Here is a 14,204-nt window from a genome sequence, read left to right on the forward strand (position 1 = left end):
TTATTTGGCTGTTTTCCTATTTTAATGTTTGGAAGTTTACATTTTTAACCATTTATAACTATAATAGTTACCAAGAAAGGCTGTATATACACATCAGTGCCTTAAAATTACAGATTTAGCATTACGGTTACCTTGTGCATTTTGCGAGGTGGTTAAGGTTTAGTCATCCGTCCTGCGATATATTCCTTTAAAAAAATCAGCCATCATCTTTCATTTCATCATAAAGACATTGAGCCCTGTAAACTGACTGGGATTGCCGAGACTTAGTCACATTAACACTGAAAATTGCAAATACATTTTAAAACTCAATATAGAAAGACATTAACGTTTTGTATGCGTTAACCTTGAGGTCTTTTTTTGGTTTTTGTTGTTAACTGTTACACTCAAGTATTCAGGACTCCTCTGGTTGGGCCCCACATGGGGTAGTGTCAGACGTATAATTTAACGGTGTTAGTCACAATATAGAATCTACAAGGAATATTTTGTATTTTATTATGGTGAAGCAGTGGTCTTACCTCTATCTTCTTTACGTTTTGTTCACGGATAACATGCCGGCATAAACAAGTCCGTTATATTTATTTTAGCAAGTTGAAACCATCTGTTTGTTTATTTCACCATTTCTGTACATATTAACCAAGATTTCCCAAAATCCATGCAACAGGGTTAACAGATTTGCTTTTAACTTTCAACTCATCCCAAGGACTTTAACCAAAGCTAGTTTTTTTGGTAAAATGAAATAATTAGAACAGAGGTCTTTAAATTTTATATAGTGAGAATGTTTATTGTACTGCAGAAAAAGAAGAGTTTATATTTCTAAGGAAAAAAGGGAATTCAGTTTAGTTCTATACAAAAGAATTGAACTTTATTGACAAACTGTTGCAAACGTGTTTGACAAATGTTTAGCTACCTATTTAGGCCAGCTCACACAGGAGTGCAAAGCATATTTATGTCCAGGCACAGATTTCAAGGACAACAGACAATTGTGGTTATAAATTTCCAACTACATACATGAACTGATTTTAGCTGCAGTGTCCCTTTTTGCTTCAGCAGACAGAACATCTAGAATTGCCAGAAACATAACAGGCCAAAATAAAACCATGAAACTGGGGAGATCGGGAGGGAGAAATGAAAAGAAATAAACCTCCAACTTTAATAATTATTTTTGATCATGGTGAATTATAATTACGCTGTTCAAAGTCCACTGTTAAAAGAAAATTCATCTACACTTTAACATCAGGATCCTGGTTATCCAAGCATGTGAACCACAGAAAGCTTTTGTGCTGCAAAATGGCAGTGGAGGCAGAACTGGAGATATTCTCCTGTTATTCCAGGTTAACAAGTTCTCTCAACACCAGTAAACACAGCTTCCAAGTATAAAAGAAAAAAAAATCAAAAGCTGCTAAAGCCCCAGTACTGTCAAAACAGGAGGCTACTATGACTGCTAAAACACAAACCAACTACCTGTTGAACAGATGCAGTGTTGGGAAAAAAAATCTGCTCCTTCATACTTCATTGTTTACATCAAACAAGCTCAGTACATCCAGTGAGAACAGCTATACTGCTGAGGCCAGATGAGTGGTAAATGAAGCTGCTAGCAAAGAAAATAAACCCATTCCCACACCAAGAAAAACACTCACTGATGCTGCAGCTTTTGGAAGCATACCAGAATCATATGGAGGTCACATGCTTATGGCAGCACAATAAAACATGGTGAGACTCAGCCAGCAATCTGAATTTAATGAAAACTCTAAGGAAATACATGGGTCCAGTGGCTAACAGCGGGGAGCAAGTGCCAGTTATTCTGTGCAAGTAAACCTGCCTGCTGAAAATACTAAACAATTTCGAGAAGCCCAAATCCCAGTGCACATTTACATAATTTCCATAATCCACCATCCTCAACCCAGAAAACAAAAGCATTCCCCATTGGGAGAACATGATCAGCTCATCTTTGTACCAATTTACAAGGATTGCTGTGGTTTGTTTATTTTGCAAATCATTAGCAAGGCTTAAAAATGCTTTTTGCAATCATGGCAAAGCTGCTTGCAAAAACGCTTCAAAAGTAAAACCAATATGCCAACTTTGGAGGGGGCTTTAAATAAAACAAATCAAAATCAAATGTATACACAATTCCTTTGTAAAAATCCTGAACATTGACTCCTCTGGTTTGGAAGTACTTCAAGAGACAACAAACATTGTCCAATTGAGTTAAAAACACTGGATTTACACTGAGCCCCAAAAAACAAAAAAAACCCAAACACTTCAATATAAATCGATGTGTTAAGGAAACAAAGGACAAACGGAATGTGAAGATTTAATTTGACAGATTTAAAATGCAGCTCATGTAATCCAAATGGGATTCTGCAACGCTGAAGATTATTTAAACATCGTACGTAATCAACAGAAGTAAGTCATGGTAAACAAGTCTAAAAATACCTACACAGCAGAATGAAATTCAAATGGCAAATAGAAGCCATCTTTACAGGTACATGTAAAGTGACAGCTGCGTCAACAGTATAAAAACAAAAACAAAGCATTCTAATTGTATGGGTTTAGCTGGAATTTGCTGCCCTCTAATTTATTGAAACATATCATGCCAGACTTGCACTACCATGAGTTTTAATTATCTAAACATGTACATAAACCAGTCTCCCCAATAAATGTCCAGAGTAGAAAACAAATGGACTATTACTTGTCTCACAGTTGATAACAAGATGGTGACCACAGAAGATTGAAGCAATTTATAAGGATGTACACATGGTGAGAGCCAGCTTTAGTATCTCCCATAAGGATGATCTCTGTACATTCCCTTCAGTGATCTTGCTGGTGCCTTCAGGCTTGCGCGCCCTGTACTCCAATCCTCCTGCCCTGCAACACAAGAAAAAATATTTGCACTACACATAAGCGCAGACCTTTTGGTACATACACTCCACCAGTGTCTGATGTGACAAGTACATACACACACCTTGATTATCTAAACAACACAGGAGGGGAGTATTTTGTTCAGATAATCAAATCCCAGATAACACATTTTAGCCAAGCATCGGGACCTTGTTTGGAATATTCCCAAGTCGGGGATAATCAAATGCCAGATAATTGAGGTTCCCCTGTATTAACTTAAACTTTAACACCGCAGACTGCAAAGCAACATCTTTTCTGGGCCCCAACCAGCAGCAACTCAGTAGCTGGTAATAAAGGTGATGCACATTAGAATGTGACCACTGAACAAGAATCCTACTGTGTGGACCATCTTTTAACCTAAGACAAGTAGTTCACCAAAATAGAAAAGAAAAATATCCCAGAAATTCTTATAGGATACATACTGGACAGTCATCCTGGGAAAGGCAACAGCTCTCACAAATGTAAAGTGAATGGAAACAAAAATCAACACAGCCAGTCAAATTGCACGAGCACAAAAAAATCTTCACAGGTTTAGGTCAATGACCTTGGAACATTGATGGAAATGTGTTTGCAGACAAGCAACAATACAAGAAACCAGTCAGTAAAGAGAAGGGCATAACTAAATTCCAATTCACTCCAATCAAACCTAATGGTTCCTGATCATCCTTGCTGCAGAAAGATCAATCTATTGAAATAGGCCAGGTGAATACTGTTGTTATATGATCATACGGTACGTGCAGACATCCATGTAAGCAACAGTTTGGATTACATGCAGGTAATGTTGTGCCCACATACAGTGAGTGAAAAAGGGTAGTTAACCACAGGATCTTAGGCTACATGCATCTTTGGTCTTCACAGCTCAGTTACTCAGAGGCGGAGAGAAATGAAAAGCAAACATCGAGCAAAACAACAAAAACCACACTGGGTTATAAACCCTCAAGGGCCTACCAAAAGCATATACTATACTGCTTTAATTCTTACTATTGTTAAACACATTTGAAATCCGGACTAACATTTTCAAGTCAAGTTTGTCTACCAAAATTAAAATGCTATTATAATTACACTGTCACATACTGGAGCCCATTTATCATTGCTTATACTCTGTTTCAGAAATACCAGCACTGCATTCATCTGAGCTGAGGTCAACTGTGAAGTGTGGGAAAAAAACAGCACAGGTAGTTCCAAATAATTGGTTAAATGCATACTGGCTGTTACATTACAGCCAAAAAACACTAAAACACAGTACTTCACAGGCTACAAAGCACTTTGTAACATCTAGTTGTCATGAAGAGTACTATACAAATCTTTTCCTTAGGCTAACTAAGCCAAAGCAACAGAGTGGCCCGATTACCATAGTTTCACTTACCCGCAGTTTACCATGGCCTTAGCATGTAAATGGGAACACTCGAAGCTGCTGGGAAAGTATGTTTCCCATTTAAAATGAATGGGTTCGCTCCTATCTGCAGTTTCAGCCTTTTGCAGTAGGTTCTGGAACATAACCCCCGCTGATATAAGGGGACTATTGTACTCCTAGGCTGCTAGAGATGGAATAATCACTTGATAGAAGGGTTCAATTCACTGCATTTCAAGAACCCAGTTTGGGTTCCATCAAGATCACTCTGCTGTCTTCGTTCAAACATGGACAAAAAAACTGAATTCCAGAAGTGAAATGAGTGTGACTGGTCTTGACATCATTGCTCTATTCGACCAAGTGTGGTATCAAGGAGCCATAACAAAATTGAAATCAAATGAGTATCGGTGCAAACTCTCCACTGTTGGAGTCGTACCTAACACATAGCAAGATGGTTGTGGTTGTTGGAGGTCAGTCATCTCAGCTCTCTGTAGGAGTTCCTCTGGATAGTATCCTCCGCCAACCATCTTTCGCCTGCCACCCCCACCCCCCCCATCATGAGGTGAAAAGTGGGGAACATTTGCCAATGGCTGCACGATGTTCAGCACCATTTGTGACTCCTCAGATACTGAAGCAGTCCATGTTCAAATGCAACAAGATCTAGATAATATCCAGACTTGGGCTGACAAGTGGCAAGTAACATCCATGCCATACAAATGTCAGACTATGACCATCTCCTAAAAAGAGACTATCTAAACACCATCCCTTGACATTCAAAGATGGTATCATCAATGAATCCCTTGTTATCAACATCCTGGAGTTATGACTGACCATAAACTCAACTGGAGTTGCCACATAAACAATGGCTACAAGAGCAGGTCAGAAGCGTGGAATACTGCATTAACTCACTTCCTGACAACTCAAAGCCTGCTCACCATCAACAGGACATTAATGACAAAAGAGCTGACCATCAACTGTTCACAAAATGCAATAACTTATTCAAACTGCATGACATTTTCAATGACAATTACTTAATGAGGTAGTGTGCAGTTTTCTGAGCAACAAACCTAAACAAGCAGACAAAACACGTCCAGAAGCCCTAGCCACTCTCCCCTACAAAGACATCTCAGAAATGACTGCCAGACTACTCAAACCCCTTAGCATCATGGTAACCCATAAACCAACCATACTAAAACAGCAGCTAATGAATTTGAAAGACCCTATACAGACAAGCAAAGCTAATGTCACTTACAAAATACCTTGCAAGAACTGTAACAAATAGTACATTAGACAAACAGGAGAAAACTAGCTACAGAATGACATGACCCACTCTCACTAGTATCCTTATGTATGGATGAGGAAGGACACCACATCCATCCTAGGACAAGCCAAACAGAGAGACACGAGAATTCCTAGAAGCATGGCATTTCAACTAAGAACACTCAAACACATTGAGGTGGATCCCATTTACCCAGAGAATAAAAAGAAATGACATCACCATATGATGTCACCACAGGAAGGGACATCTCCAACCCAAACATAAATAGAAAGCTGGCTACACCAGCAGTGCTTCATTTGAAGACTCACTGAAGAGGTTATCTAGTATGGTTACAAAACGTCTAAAACCTTCCAGCTCAGCGAGCAAACCTACATCCAGGATTTATTGAGAAAGGAATAATTTGATTAGGAACAGTCAACACGGTTTTGTGAAGGGTACGTCATGCCTCACAAACCCTTATTGAATTCTTTGAGATGGTGACCATACAGTTGGATGAGGGTAAATCGGTTGATGCGGTGTTTGTGGGTTTCAGTAAAGTGTTTGATAAGGTTCCCCACGGTAGCCTATTGCAGAAAATACAGAGGCATGGGATTAAGGGAGGTTTAGCAGTTTGGATCAGAAATTGGCTAGCTGAAACATGGCAGAGGTAGGTGGTTGTTGATGGAAATGTTCATCCTGAGTTCAGTTACTAGTGGTGTACCAAAAGTATCTGTTTTGGGACCACTGCTGTTTGTCATTTTTATAAATAACCTGTATGAGGGCATAAAAGGTTTGTTTAGTAAATCTGCAAATGATACAAGTCAGTGGAATTGTGGACAGTGCAGAAGGATGTTGCAGGCTACAGAGAGACATAGATAAGCTGGAGAGCTGGTCTGAGGGGTGGTAAATGGACAGCACGGTGGCTAGCACTGCTGCCTCACAGCGCTAGAGACCCGGGTTCAATTCCCGCCTCAGGTGACTGTGTGGAGTTTGCACGTTCTCCCCGTGTCTGCGTGGGTTTCCTCCAGGTGCTCCGGTTTCCTCCCACAGTCCAAAAATGTACAGGTTAGGTGAATTGGCCAAGTTAAATTGCCCATAGTGTTAGGTGAAGGGGTAAATGTAGGGGAATGGGTCTGGGTGGGTTGTGCTTCGGCGGGTCGGTGTGGACTTGTTGGGCCGAAGGGCCTGTTTCCGCACTAAGTAATCTAATCTAATCTAAAATGGAATTTAATGTGGAAAAATGTGAAGTGATTCATTTGGAAGGAGTAACAGAAATACACAGGACTGGGATAATGGTAAGATTCTTGGGAACATAGATGAGCAAAGAGATCTGTGTCCACGTGCATAGCCCCTGAAAGGTGCCACCCAGGTTGACAGGGTTGTTAAAGTGGCTTACGATGTGTTAGCTTTTATTGGTAGAGGGATTGAGCTTCGGAGTCACAAGGTCATGTTGCAACTGTACAAAATTCTGGTGCCGCAGCACTCGAGTATTGCATACAGTTCTGATCGCCACATTGCAGGAAGGATGTGGAAGCATTGGAAAGGGTGCAAAGGAGATTTACTAGGATGTTGCCTGATATGGAGGGCAAGTCTTACGAGGAAAGGCTGAGGGACTTGAGGCTGCTTTCATCAGAGAAAGTCGAGAGGTAACTTAGAGGCATACACGATGATCAGAGAATTAAATAGAGTGGACAGTGAGAGCCTTTTTCTTCAGATGGAGATGGCTAGCACAAGGGTACAAAGCTTTAAATTGAGGAGTGATAGATATAGGACAGATGTCAGAGGTAGGTTTATTACTCAGATTAATAAGGGCATGGAATGCCCTGCTTGCAACAGTAGTGGACTTGCCAACTTCAAGGACATTTAAGTGGTCATTGGATAAACGTGTGGATGAAAATGGAATGGTGTGTGTAGGTTAGTTGGGCTTCAGATTGGTTTCACAGGTCAGCGCAGAGAGCCAACGAGTCTGAACTGCGCTGTAATGTTCGATGTTAACATCCTGCTCCATTGGGAGAAAGTGAGGACCGCAGCGGATGGAGATCAGAGTTGAAGAATGTGGAAGCTACCTGACCAGCTGTGCTTTTCCAGCACCATAATCTTCAATCCTGCCCCATCAGCGTGAATGCGTGCGGGTCTAGACTGTCCTGTCCACTGACATGAAAACCACTGGCTGAAACAGGTGACCCAGAGTAGACAAAATCTTTAAAATTTTCAAACAGATTTACAGCAAACAGTGAGCCAGTAGCCACACCTACAGCTTGTAATAAACCCACAGTGGATGACAAAGCTATCAACAAAGCACTTCAGTTTCCTGGCAATCATACAGCTTGTTTTTACATCAATGTAGGAGGGAAAAAAAAACCAATGGCTCACTTTCAAAGGCATTTTAACGCATCAAAGGACCAGCTTAAAAGGAGATAACTGTTATTCACTCACCATAATCTTCATAGGTTTCCTGCACTTCTCCATGTCCATAGTCAAAATATTCAGCGTCGCTGAAGCAAATAGAAATATACAAAAAAATTGTCATTAGGCAAAGTGTTTAAATCTTTGAGTAGCATTAATCTGTCAGTTCTTTAAGACAAAAAATGTTTAATTTGTTGCACATGAGGCCTATGTTTAAATAACTTCTAATGATGACCGGAATATCAAAATGCTGCAAATATTGCAGACCACAAAAATGTAGATCTAATCACATTCAGAACTTAAATCCCACAGATGCATTCTTCAAGTGTACACATGCAATAATGAATACCACCACTGAGACTGGCTTTCAGTATCAAATTGCAAATCTACTGCAATCTGGATCATAGTCTCAACAAAGGAAGTCTCAGGACTGAGTATTAAACTCTGCAGCAATAGGTTGCGACACCATTTGGGAGAATCATTCCAGCAGAAAAACGGTGTAGGAATTTGATGGAAGATATGTGCCTGCAGGAGTCAGTCCTAGGATAGCCTGTATCATTTCAACACAAATGACTGGACTCAAATAATTATTTCAAAATACGGGCTAATGCATCCCAGTGACAAGTCAAATTTCTGTAAGACAGTTTGAACTCTACAACCCGGAAGAACGTTTTTTTATATATAATGCATGTACAGTTATAGGCTGAATTATTTAATTATAGAAAATATTCCAATGAAGTCATTACCTCTTCAAAACAAAACCCAACGCTACTCACCCCTGGGCTTGGTCATAATAGTTTTCATAACTGTCATAACTCTGCTCTGCATAACCATCATCATAACCCTGCAATGTTGAAAAAAGTTCAGTTACCTCCACCATCATACCTCAATCACAACATTGATCATTATAATTTGAGTAATCTGCTTTCAAGAACAGTCTTCACTCTTTCAGAATAAAACACCACCAAAAACTCCAGGTCACAGCAGATTCTTTCATAACTAAACACCTGAAATGTGAAGTTACTTCTATATTACACAAAAGGATGAGGCTCAACCACAATATTTAAAACTACGAAATACACCAAGCAGAATTAAAAATAAAATATTCTAATCAAGCAACATCTGAAGCACCTGCCTGTATCAGAATCTGACAGAAACCAAGGTACATCCAATACTAAATTTTGGTTTAATAGACTGGCTGTAGATATGCCATCATTATACCTTTAAAATATCTGTTTATGATATGCTATCAAACAAATCCTTAATTTGAAAAAAATCAGCTCTTACCCAATCTTTAACAGTCATTAAAGGCAAAAATAACATATTTGCGCAACATATTGATGAGATCAATTACATCAGATGCACAGCAGCACCAGATGCCAGGCAAAACCTGGGAGAGTTCACTCTCTTCAGAGAAATACAGCTTCCATTTAAGCACTATTTAGACATGCAATCCAATGCAATACAGAACAGTGATTAATCCCATGCTGACATGGTAATACTTTGGATTTTAGCACAAAAACAAAACATATTGAAAATCTGAATTAACAGCAAAACAAAACTGGAAAAACTCACCTTGTCAGGCAACATCTGTGGGAGAAAATATTAACATTTCAAGTCAACAGAACTGATAAAAGACATGAAATGTTAATTGTTTCTCCTCACAGTTTCTTCTCCATTGCGCAATAGAAAAAAAAATCTAGTTACAAAGGGTAATGTGAAAACAAAAGATCTATCCAAGGCTTTTTAATAACAATTAAATTCAACACCAAGATCTCCAATTTACCTCTGAAATATCTGAAAGTGCTACAAGAGGCCCAAAACTTTAATACACAAGATATCCCAACCCTTGCATTAGAATTAATATTTATGGTCTTACATATTCATCATAGCTTTCCTGAGCAGGTGGAGGGTGCAGTGCTGGTCTGTATGCTGCAGGTGCACCACGGGTGCGAGGTGCTGGGGCACCCCTCTGGACTGGTGTGGCACCACGTCCACTTGCTACTTCCCTGCGTCCTCCAGGTGCTCCTCTCACGGCTGCCCCACGTGTTATTGCACCTCGTGGTCCATACTGAGATGTAGAAAGTGGTGGTGCTGCACCACGGCCCCTAAAAAGAAAAACCTTACACTGAGAAACATGCTGGTAAGAAACTGGCAATGTGCAAGACATCCTGCTGTTTAACTAAAACTCCGGAAGAACAGATGCTTTTAAAACTTTCACAAGCAGAATTCAAGAAATTAGCAATTTGGACTTGAAACAAATTTACAAAGTGACTGCTCGCAAATTACTGATATTCATCAGCTAGAGCTTCAGATATCATTGCACCCCCTCTCAGATGGCTGCTCTTTGCACAAATACTACTGTGGGACATCGAGTGACTCTTAACCAATGCTTTGATATGAGGCTTGTAGACAGAATTAGGACTGGCTTTTTAACTGCTCAGTGCTACTTTACATTCAAAAAAAAATTTCTAGTGTGGTAACATACAGGTCCAGATGGAAGACTGGACAAAAAAAAAAATTCACGCTAAAGATGGTAGAGTGACAGAAAATTCACTGCCAGTCAATATGCATGAAATTTACATCACTTTAATGAGTGGGTGACAGTGGTTAACATTGCTGCCTCTCAGCACTAGGGACCCAGTTTCAATATCACTCTCTCCAGAATAATGAAACTCTTAACGTCGAGCAGCCAGTCCGACCCCTCTCTCAGTGATTCCATAATGGCCACAACATCATGGCCCCATGTACTGATCCAGGTTGTAAGCTCACTGCCTTACCTATAAGGCGTCTTTGAGTAGAAATAAACACTTCAGCCCATTTGTATCATCACACTCATTTGCTGGTCCTTTCTTTCTGGTCCGAACACACCTTCCCCTCGACACCTCCACTTGCAGCACTGGCTCCCAGCCTCATCACTCTAGTTTAAACCCTCCCAAGTAGCACTATTCAGGAGGGTATAATGAATATAACCTGCTAGTTAATCCTGATCATGGTGATGGTAAAATTATCAGCATCATTAGTGGGCGGCACGGTGGCACAGTGGTTAGCACTGCTGCCTCACAGCGCCAGAGACCCGGGTTCAATTTCCGCCTCAGACGACTGACTGTGTGGAGTTTGCACGTTCTCCCAGTGTCTGCGTGGGTTTCCTCCGGGTGCTCCGGTTTCCTCCCACAGTCCAAAGATGTGCAGGGTCAGGTGAATTGGCCATACTAAATTGCCCGTAGTGTTAGGTAAGGGGTAAATGTAGGGGTATGGGTGGGTTGCGCTTCAGCGGGTCGGTGTGGACTTGTTGGGCCGAAGGGCCTGTTTCCACACTGTAATGTAATCTAATCTAATTAAAAACCCACTAATACCTTTTACTAGTCCTTACCTGGTCTACACGGCTCCAGATTCTTAACTATCCACTAAAATTGCCTAATAAGCCACTGAACTCAAAAAGAGTTAAGAACTGCACATCCCATTCAAGAATAAAGGGAGGTTATTCTTAGTATAATTGATGTGGAGCTGCCAGTGGTGTATCGGTCTGGACCAAGTCAAATGTCACATGACACCAGGATATCGCCCAACAGGCTTATTTGAAAATCATGAGGTATCGAAGCACTGCTCCTTTGAGGTCCTGACAGTAATTGCTGAAAACCCAATTTGTCACACCTGACAAAACAGCAGTGCTCCAAAGCTTGTGATTGCAAATAAACCTGTTGGACACTAGCCTGGTGCTGTGTAATTTCCAACTTTGTATCATTGAGCACACCACCAGTTTGCAACCCTTGAAAATCAGATTGGAAAACCGGAAAATAATTCCTCTAGCTCCTCCGCTCTAACCCCAAAATATCATTCTCAAAACACTACCAAAACTTCCCATCAGAATAAAACATACTGCTGGGAAGAATATTCAAAAAGGATTCATCTGATTCTCCAAAACACGTTTTATTTTCTGTCACTGTGTGGTATGCAGGATGAAAGCAATGGGACAGTTTCCAGAATGTGAGAATGCAGTGTTTGAAATGATTGGTGTGGTACTAAGCAAACCAAAACAATGGAGGTCTCAAAGGCAATTCCATTCTACTCCACCCTCCTATGTCAGTTTAGCCGATTTACACTGAGCCAGCTGTTGAAATGGTACAATTTACTTCAACAAGCTGATAGTAAGGAATGAATATGGGGGGGGGAAAGAGGAGGAATTGCTATGATTTGATTTACATCTTATCATGAGATCTTATGGGTTGCTGATCTGTATTTCAAGTTCTAAGCAGTAACTTTTTCTAAATCCAGTCATTCCTGAACCTTTACCTTGTAAGTGGTACAGGCAGAGCTCCACGGCCACGTACACCTCTCCCACGGGATGCTTCTTGCCCACCATTCAAGTATGCCAGCTCAGTTAACTGCTCCTGTCTTATTTCATCATTGTAATCCTGTCAAATGATGAAACATTATAAACCAAATATACATAAAAAATTGTCGAAAACTACAGCTCGAATTTAAAATTCTTGTTCTTTGCCAATTTTTCATCTATGAGAGCTCTCAGAAACCAAACCAATGTGATATTTTATCCATTTTTCTTTACTGCCTCCATTACAGTAGTTATGTACGAGGCCAGAGAAACAATGATCCTGCGGGTTTACAGTTAATGTCCTCTTAATGAGCTTTGCTTGATAACATTAGTCTTCCCCAGGTCAGAAAGTTAAATGCAAGCAATTAAGGAAAACAAAAGCTGTATTAGCCTTTATTACAGTGGAGCATGAAAGCAAGACTGCTTACCTGCAATTACAAAGGGCTTTTGTTTTGGTCTCTATTTTAAAGAGGGTATAAGAAATACAACAAAGGCTCGCCAGATTAATTCCAAAGTTGACTAATAAAGAGACATTGAACAGCTTAGAAATATTACCTAGAGTTCACAAGATTGACAAGTGAACACATCGTCAAATCTGTGTGTATTTTATGTTTCAAAGTACTGAAATCTAGAACATGGTCAGTCTCAATGCAGACTCAACCATTTTGTATTGCCATCAGGGGATCTTTTTCACTCAAAATCTTTGGTATTACCACAGAGTATATAAAACTAGAGACTAGCAGACTTTTAGAAATCAGGGAAACTAAAGCATTATGGACATAACTCAAAAGGTGCACCTGAATTAGAGAACATCCATGATATTACTGAATTCTGGCCGGGGTCCTGCTTCTATACATTCTTATAATTCAGAACAATTCCCAATAAATGTGTATACAGATTTTGTCCCACACCTGAAATTAGTATGTTATAATACAAAAGCTTGACGAAAGAAGGTTAAGATGGGGTTTCACAAGTGCAAGTAATTGAGGCAGTATCAAGCTTGATCTTTATAAAAGGTATCTAAGTGCAGAATGAACAGAACTGAAGGGCAAATTTGCACAGATAAGAAGGGAGTTTGAGCAGAAGACTTGTTAAGTCTTAAAGCCAGCAATGATATTTTAAGCACAATTTCTCATCTTTCTTGCTTTCTCACTGCACATTGTATAATTCTTCCATTATTCGTGACATGATTTTAATAATAAAACTCCCATTAGGTCTGACAGACCAATAAAGAACGGACTCCTCAACAACTGCTGTTTCACAGCACCAGGGACCCGGGTTCAATTCCCACATTAGATGAGTCTGTGTGGAATTTGCACGTTCTCCATGTGTTCCTCCCACAGTCCAAAGATGTGCAGATTAGGTGAATTGGCCATGCTAAATTGCCCATAGTGTTAGGTGCGTTAGTCAGCAGTAAATATAGGATAGGGGAATGGGGCTGTAAAGGTTAATCTTTGGAGGGTTGGTGTAGACTTGTTGGGCCGAAGGGCCTGTTTCCATACTGTAGAGAATCTAATCTAATCTAAAACTAGGAAAAATGTGAATGCCATCCCTGCTCTTCATGTACACTAAACTTGATGGACATTTAGTATTACATTTTACAAAACTAAACAATCAGTACAGTGTGGAAGCAGAGTATTCGGGCCACTGAGTCCAGACCCTCCGAAGAGCATCCTACCTAAACTGACAACCCCCCAGCCAATCCCTGTAACCCGGTTATCACTTGTCAATAAAAACAACATGCACTCACACGAGACACACTGTTCAGTCCAATGATAACCTTTCACTTTTTTCTTTACTGGAGGTTTTGCCAAAGCAGTGGGAGAGTGAGGACAGACCACCTTACACAGCTGCACAGACATCTTTCCATGCTACACCCAAGAGCAAGCCACATTTATATTAGATTAGATTACAGTGTGGAAACAGGCCCTTCGGCCCAACAAGTCCACACTGACCCA

General features: G+C 40.2%; 1 protein-coding gene across 1 annotated transcript in view; it reads right to left on the reverse strand.

Moving 5' to 3' along the window:
• Positions 1–840: 840 nt before the first annotated feature.
• LOC122563397 (KH domain-containing, RNA-binding, signal transduction-associated protein 1-like) overlaps positions 841–14,204 on the reverse strand; it is a 29,859-nt gene continuing 16,495 nt past the window's right edge. Inside the window, exons 4-8 of the mRNA XM_043717136.1 lie at positions 12,207–12,328; positions 9,793–10,021; positions 8,690–8,757; positions 7,944–8,002; positions 841–2,865 (exon numbers count right to left, since the gene is read on the reverse strand). Coding sequence (XP_043573071.1) covers positions 2,771–2,865; positions 7,944–8,002; positions 8,690–8,757; positions 9,793–10,021; positions 12,207–12,328 — 573 coding nt within the window. The 3' untranslated portion in view covers positions 841–2,770. The remainder of the gene's footprint in view (positions 2,866–7,943; positions 8,003–8,689; positions 8,758–9,792; positions 10,022–12,206; positions 12,329–14,204) is intronic.

This window comes from Chiloscyllium plagiosum, chromosome 27 (assembly GCF_004010195.1).
Source record: "Chiloscyllium plagiosum isolate BGI_BamShark_2017 chromosome 27, ASM401019v2, whole genome shotgun sequence".
Classification (NCBI taxonomy): Eukaryota; Metazoa; Chordata; class Chondrichthyes; order Orectolobiformes; family Hemiscylliidae; genus Chiloscyllium; species Chiloscyllium plagiosum.